The sequence below is a fragment of the Stereum hirsutum genome (genome assembly GCF_000264905.1).
Source record: "Stereum hirsutum FP-91666 SS1 unplaced genomic scaffold STEHIscaffold_10, whole genome shotgun sequence".
NCBI classification, from domain to species: domain Eukaryota; kingdom Fungi; phylum Basidiomycota; class Agaricomycetes; order Russulales; family Stereaceae; genus Stereum; species Stereum hirsutum.
The window spans coordinates 1,701,856-1,709,101 of record NW_006763140.1 but is presented as its reverse complement, the minus strand read 5'-3'; the positions used below and the strand labels follow the sequence as shown (position 1 = coordinate 1,709,101).

Here is a 7,246-nt window from a genome sequence, read left to right as displayed (position 1 = left end):
AGTTCCATAAATCATCAAATACGCTAAACTGGACCCCTTTTCCAACATTAAGCTGTGCACACATTAAATCAAATCAATCTGCCAAACTAAAATCATCATAATTTGTAGAATATGCATATCTATCTGACAAGTATATGGTCTCTACCTTGTGAGTATCCAATAGTCTTCCTACATAGCGGGTCCCTTCATGACTAATTGAAACTCCGTACTCATGTGTGCGGAGTTTGAATTTATTCCAGAAGAATACTGAAACACTTGGTCATTTGATTTACTGGATGTTCTAGGCCGGAGAAGTCTGAGCTGAAGAGGTCCATGGACTGGTCTATGGGACTGAAATATAGGGTTAGGGGTCTGCACGAACCTTGCGTTGCCCGTGTCGCCGCCAAACCTAACAAAGAAAAGAAGCAAAAGAAAGAGGTAGTATAAACGATGTACCTTCGTTCCTCAGGCATCGTAAAGAAAAGAAGAAGAAAGAAGAGGAAGAGGAAGAGAAAAAAATATAACCTGCTGAGGCAGCCAGAATGCACCGTCGAAGAGAAGGGGGTGCTGATACGCTGGACTCTAGTCAAATTCAGCCACCAGAGACAGCGGAGAGCCTTTATTGCATCCAGAGTGGAGAGACAGAGAGGATATGACTATGCGTCATAACTCTCTGCCTCTACCGGTGAGACCTAAGAATTCAGACAATGTTTGATTCAGCGAGAGAGAAGAGAGTAGAGAGAGGAAGGGAGGGAGGCAGAGTGATCTTATCTAACACATCAGCCTCATGCTGTCTCACCGGAAATAGACTGTGGCGAGCGTGGAGTCGTGCGAATGGCCCCGAGTGGCAAGCACATTTTCTTTGTTGTGAAGGAGGGGCCCTCCATCGTTCTGATGAGCATGCACCAAAAGCGGATCAAGAAACTGATATTTTTTGGACGCAAAAACAGAAGGACATACAAAACGTCAGCACAAATGTACATAACACCACAAGTCCACACAGACACAATCATAACACAAGAGATTCTGAGGTCCACATACAGACTGTATCACCCGAACGATGCTTCTGGGAGAACTCGAAAGAAATATCGAACACCGTGGAGAGAGAATATGCGTCCGCCATCAGGGAGACCTTCAGCAAGCAACTGTGGAGGATCATGTTAGCAGACACAGGCTGCACGTGAATGCGACTCACTGATCACATTAATCTCAACCGGATACATATCGCCGTGAAAGGAATCGAACACATGTTCATCGAATATATGTGCGCTACCGAAGGTTTCGACAGTAGAGCAGATCTGGGTGAAGAATATCTCTGAATGACGAAGAGTGAGATTGAGAAAAGGTAATAAAAGACAGAGAAGGACATACCTTGAAGGGCGTTAAGCCCGACCACATCGTATTCAGCGTCTATACCTCGGTGCATGAAAGGGTAACTGGGCTCGAAGTTGTCCCTTCCATCAAAGTTGTCCCTTCCATGGACTACCCTGGCGCAGAAGACAGCATATCCTTCCTACTCCCGATGGTAGAAGTGCCGCCCGTAGCCATTGATCCTTCCTGGGCCTTCCTTGGTGAAGAAGACGTCATAATCGTATACGGTGATCACGGGGCCAGGGCCGGTGGTGGGCGCTGCTCTGAAGGTGACCTGGCAGCTGAGGAGATCGTCCGCAGAGCACCGGAGGCATTGAGTGATGTTCGAGGGTATGTAATAACCTGCTTCCTCGACCAGGTCAATAGCCCCGTTCAAAGTTGGCTGGCTTCCCAGCTAGCCAGGTCGGCGAGGTCAGCCACAGCCAGCTGGCAAGTGGTGCGTGATCTTACATAAGCCGATGCGCGTCGTTCTTTGTCACGGTCGAACTCGAACGCTGCTCGCAGAGGCAGTTTACACTCGTTGTGCACCATGGGGAGACACACAACGTTCCGCGATGAAGTACTTGAGGCTTATATGGTTATCATAGCTGTGAAACTCTCAGACATCATCGCTATCCAAGCTATTCTCACTGCTCGCTATTTCAATCCTCTTCCTCCTGTATACAAACAAGGCAACCTTTATCTTGCCTGGGAGTACATGTCAGATCTAGCACACCACCCTCGCTTTGTCAATATGCTACGGGTTACTCCTCATGTCTTTACAATAATTCTTCATCTTATCGAGGATCATCCTGTTTTTCACAACAACTCCAACAGCCCGCAGGCACCAGTGCAAGTACATCACTGTTATGCTCTATCGCATGGGAAGATATGGAAATGGGGCATCTGTCGAGGACATTGCAAAGATTGCAGGTATCTCAGAGGGCTCAGTGGAGCATTATACCGATCATACACAGGAGGCGCTGATGTCTTTGCACCACATATTTATACGTCCATTGACAGATGCAGAGAAGGAGATAGAGAAGCATTGGATTAAGGAGCAGCTGGGTTTCAACGGATCATCTTGGAGAGAAGGATGGATTATGTATGATGGCACCATCATAGTTCTGTTGGTTCGACCAGGCCGTGATGGTGCATCATATTATACTCATAAATGTAACTATGAGCTGAATTGTCAGGTCTGTCTCTATTCCTCCATTCAATTCATGTTGATCTTCTTCTAAATTTCTTGACCGTGAATCCAACTAATGTGACTTTCCGCCACAGATCGGAAATGTGCCCTCAAATCTCCGCATCGGAGACTACTGCGTTGGCAATACTGGCGCAACTCATGATTCAACAGCCTTCGAGGAGACCACTGCTTGGTCAGATCCAGATTGGTTCTTCTCAGGTGACGAATTTGCATGGGGTGATTCTGCTTGTACCATCAACTGGCGTACCATTCCCGTTCATAAACGACCCGCTGCTTTTGATCGTGACAATGCTTTCTTTGATAAAATTGTCTCTCGTCTTCGTGTACGCTCTGAGCATTGTATGGGAGCATTGAAGGGACGGTGGCAGTCCCTGCGTGGTCTTTGTGTTCCTATCAACACACAGGAAGATCATTATAATGCTTGTAGATGGGTTTTGTGCTGTGTACTCCTTCATAATGCTGTCTTGGAGATTGATGGGTGGGCTGCAGGTGCTCATTTCTCAGGATTACATACACGGGCTGAGGAGGTTGAGGATAGAGGCCAGAGGGATGCACCGGTGGATTACGAGGATGATGAGGATGAGTCAAGGTGGCGTCAGCTTGTTCAAGAGATTGCAATTACGAGGGATATAGGACTTATACAATAAATTGACTAACACACACTCTTACATTAATGCATTATAAATATAGGCATTGTGAGCAAAGGAGTGCAAGTAAGAAGCATGAGAATACTGTCTTACTGAACCTCTGAACAAAGATATTGTTGTAAAATAAAAACCAAGGATCCCCACCTATTCTAGAATTAATGTAGCTATAAAACATACATATGTAGAATCTGAGTTTGCATTCCTTAAGCTGAGCTATAGGATTCATGACCTGTAGCATTTTTGGGGGAATTGTTAAGGATGACCTTCAGCAGAATGTTTCCTATGAAATGCCAAAATTGATAAAAACTTTGTAACGGTACAGCAAGAAGGCAGAGGCAAGAAACAGAAACAACTACTATGGCAAGATGACAACACAATGATGACAACACAACGGGAATATGGGTATAAAGAGAGTCACCACAAAATCAAACCTAGGCAGACACACATTAAGAACCAACTCCAAGACCATCATCCATACCCTCAGGCTGTACCAAAGAGCCACAACCTATATCACGCTCCAACTGCGCCGGATCCCAAGATGCTGAACTAGTGATATGAGGGCAGGAATGTGTTTTGGGAAGTAGACATGCATATCTCACTTCTACAATCCTGACCACCAGTTTCACTAACAAATGAGTATGATAGCTATTCACCCAGAATCTTTTAGATCTGAACTTGGGCACACCCATAGATGATATCCTAGGTCTCAGACAAGTTTTCAGGCCTCCCAAATAATTGGGATATACAAAACTTGATGAGACACCTCAGAAAAACACCCTAAAACCGAATATATTCATCTCTGGCTGTGTATGCAGGTTGTTCTGAGACAGTTCATGTATCCAGAAATGTTATAATATGTTATAAAAGTACTCATACCAATATCCAGAGGATTACACGGTGATTTGGCGGATATATATTCGAAATATACCCTGTTTTCCTGCTCACCCTCATAGAACATGTTCCACACAAGTTGTAGGTGTCTTTATCAGCTCATGAACCACTTCATCCTCTTTCTATATGTTTTATATGATTTAACATGAAGCCACATGAGCTAAAAACGATCTAAATTCAGCCCATAATAATATCCAGTGGCACTGTGGCCCAGAAACACCCCTCCCTGTCCCTATACTCACAGATAGACATTCTCATTGGTTTAGCTCCATGATAAATTCACCCAGGAGTATATCTACATTATCCAGGTATCTCCCAGACAATATAGACCATGTATACATCCAAGATATGGCCCAGATCCATGTGCTCCTCCTCCCCCCTCACTTTCTCAGTGTACTATAGGCCCATATGGCCAAATATTATTGTTTGGATGGCTGATACATGCTCTATGAATGATAGGACACTCATTCCACCTAAAAGGAACGGTATCCAACCACTAAATAATGTATCCTGCATAGCTGACCTCCAACCCTGAATATCCCCCACTTGTTTTTGCCATTTCTTAGGAACGTATAGACGGATTTGTCTGAATCTGAAATATGTTTATTATGTACATTTATACTTATTTATCAAAGCCAAAGAGCCATAGAAATCGACCTCCTTAATGTTGCCAACTTTGGGCCATATTTTACTCTTTTATCAGCTAATTCCATCAAAACAACACCTACCCCTGCAATTCATTCACTCTGAATTACAAAACTCACAAAGTTACCAAAACACCCCCAGATCACCCCATTTTCCCTACCAATCCACCCCCATAGTACCTGATATACCAATCCTAGCATTCCTGCTATTATTTCCGTTTTTTTCCGTATTTTTATCGTCCATCATCCTATCCTTATTCACCTATCTATCTGCCCTAGCCCCAGAGCCCATGCCTAGCCCTATATATCCTCCCTATACCCTGCATACAGCTATCCTAGCCCTAGTGCACAATTACCCCCCATTTTCCTACTCTATCCTACCTCCTACCCCATCCACTACCCATCCCTAAACCACCCCCCTACCCCAGGGCCACACCCCATACCTACCCACCCACTTTTTCACGCATTTTTTGCCTATTTTTCCGGCCAGAATATCCACCAGCACTACTGCTCTTTAATAAAGAGCCCTTATTAGCATGGGCCAGTAGGATGATGAGCTCTCTGCAAAGAGTCCCAGTCTTACTATAGGCACTCTTTATAAACAGGCTACAGCTACGCCTGGGTGGAAGAGAACTAGATCCCAGTGAAGGTGTGGACGACTGATCGTGAGTGGAATCAGTGAGAGAATTTCATGAAGAGTCTCATGACGATAGGGCTCACCAGGCTTTGGAGGTTCGGCAGCGGACTCTGGAGGACGAATGGGATATGGCGTGTTTAGCCATCAAGTGGGATGTATGTGCGACACAGAAAGTGTCGATGCGACTTACTACGAGATGGGCCTGGTGGATGGTCAGGAATCGATCGGAAGACATGTCACGGAGAAGGGGTTGTGAAGCTCACCTTTCGTGTAGACTGACTTGGCGGCGTAAAGTCTTTGACGAGGAGCGGATGTGGACATGGCCGGCGTGGGCGTGGTGGGCTGCATGGTTTCGGGTACTGCGTAGGATGGAGGGTGAAGAGGAATGGCCGTAAACTATTGAGGTTTATAACGGTGAGCGATTTTGAAGTGGCGTGATAGGGGAGATCACGCACCTGAAGTCTCCGTGTCAGAGTGACATTAAATGAAAATCACCCACCTTGAGGTTGCAGGCATAGACCGCCCAAGTTCAGGCCAGGTCAATAGAGTCGGATTTCGCGTGGGATGAACAGCAGGGGTCTCATGAGCGATAGCTGGAGCCATGAAGGCCTGAATAAGGCCTCATGGTGAAGTATGAGAAGATCCACTAAATTGAAAAGTAAAGTGTGACACCATGGGGGCAGATATGAACAGACGGGTTCGGATTCTGAGCGTGAACGAGGATGCAAGGACGGAAAGAACAGTGAAGTCAGACGAGTTCCAGTGGCGTAGAAATGAGGGAGGAGGAGGAGCCCACCACCAAAGAGAGGATAGGAGAAAGGCCTCCTAACTCTCTTTGATGATGGGCACAAACTAGATGAGAGGAGATGAGAGGAAGTGAGAACCACCGAGTGGACCAAATCGGCAGTGATTTAACATTTCCACGCCACCCTGAAAAGGCAGTGGGTGATGTGTGGTGCGTTTCATGGTGCTTGAAGAGGGAGAGACGTGATAAGGGAGGGTGAAAGGTAAAATGTGATATTGTAGATATATTCTGAGGGGTGTAGATAGACGACGTGGACACGTCACAATATTTTCTCAACCACTCATCCATGTTTTCAAACCACTCAGAGCTTCACATATCATTGTCATGACCTTCCATCATTTCCATCCCTTTTCCATTATTTCCTGATGGGTGCCACAGTTGGGCCACACTTTTCCGAGTTTCTGTGCCACTGTGGCCTGGGTTTGGTTGTATTTGGTTCTGGCTAGTATATAAACCTAACTATGTCCTGTTTTGTACTCTAGTCTTGAGATCATCAATCTCCCCCCTATACAATCTTTTTCTCGCCCTTGGTGTGTGTTTTTGAGTGAGAGATTGCCTGCCAGCAACCCCTCTTTGTAGGACATGGTTATTACGATGCCTGAGGAACGAAGGTACATCGTTTATACTACCTCTTTCTTTTGCTTCTTTTCTTTGTTAGGTTTGGCGGCGACACGGGCAACGCAAGGTTCGTGCAGACCCCTAACCCTATATTTCAGTCCCATAGACCAGTCCATGGACCTCTTCAGCTCAGACTTCTCCGGCCTAGAACATCCAGTAAATCAAATGACCAAGTGTTTCAGTATTCTTCTGGAATAAATTCAAACTCCGCACACATGAGTACGGAGTTTCAATTAGTCATGAAGGGACCCGCTATGTAGGAAGACTATTGGATACTCACAAGGTAGAGACCATATACTTGTCAGATAGATATGCATATTCTACAAATTATGATGATTTTAGTTTGGCAGATTGATTTGATTTAATGTGTGCACAGCTTAATGTTGGAAAAGGGGTCCAGTTTAGCGTATTTGATGATTTATGGAACTGGTGACATCAATGTTATGGGCACCAGATATGACT

The 7,246-nt window shown here is 45.3% G+C and overlaps 4 protein-coding genes across 4 annotated transcripts; 1 reads left to right on the top strand and 3 right to left on the bottom strand.

Annotated features, from left to right (window-relative positions):
* Positions 1 to 1,028: 1,028 nt before the first annotated feature.
* STEHIDRAFT_158862 (uncharacterized protein) lies at positions 1,029 to 1,405 on the bottom strand (the record flags this gene model as incomplete). The annotated part of the gene is made up of 3 exons (XM_007306190.1): positions 1,029 to 1,124; positions 1,182 to 1,294; positions 1,351 to 1,405. The coding sequence occupies 3 exons, from the start codon at positions 1,403 to 1,405 to the stop codon at positions 1,029 to 1,031; spliced, it is 264 nt and encodes an 87-aa protein (XP_007306252.1).
* Positions 1,406 to 1,492: 87 nt separating this feature from the next.
* On the bottom strand, positions 1,493 to 1,881 carry STEHIDRAFT_158861 (uncharacterized protein; the record flags this gene model as incomplete). The annotated part of the gene is made up of 2 exons (XM_007306189.1): positions 1,493 to 1,744; positions 1,801 to 1,881. 2 exons carry the CDS (start codon positions 1,879 to 1,881, stop codon positions 1,493 to 1,495), a joined length of 333 nt encoding a protein of 110 aa, XP_007306251.1.
* A 329-nt stretch (positions 1,882 to 2,210) lies between these two features.
* STEHIDRAFT_60164 (uncharacterized protein) lies at positions 2,211 to 3,189 on the top strand (the record flags this gene model as incomplete). The annotated part of the gene is made up of 2 exons (XM_007305667.1): positions 2,211 to 2,528; positions 2,617 to 3,189. The coding sequence occupies 2 exons, from the start codon at positions 2,211 to 2,213 to the stop codon at positions 3,187 to 3,189; spliced, it is 891 nt and encodes a 296-aa protein (XP_007305729.1).
* Positions 3,190 to 5,357: 2,168 nt separating this feature from the next.
* STEHIDRAFT_158860 (uncharacterized protein) lies at positions 5,358 to 5,964 on the bottom strand (the record flags this gene model as incomplete). The annotated part of the gene is made up of 6 exons (XM_007306188.1): positions 5,358 to 5,383; positions 5,445 to 5,471; positions 5,552 to 5,563; positions 5,625 to 5,757; positions 5,817 to 5,823; positions 5,861 to 5,964. The coding sequence occupies 6 exons, from the start codon at positions 5,962 to 5,964 to the stop codon at positions 5,358 to 5,360; spliced, it is 309 nt and encodes a 102-aa protein (XP_007306250.1).
* Positions 5,965 to 7,246: the final 1,282 nt, after the last annotated feature.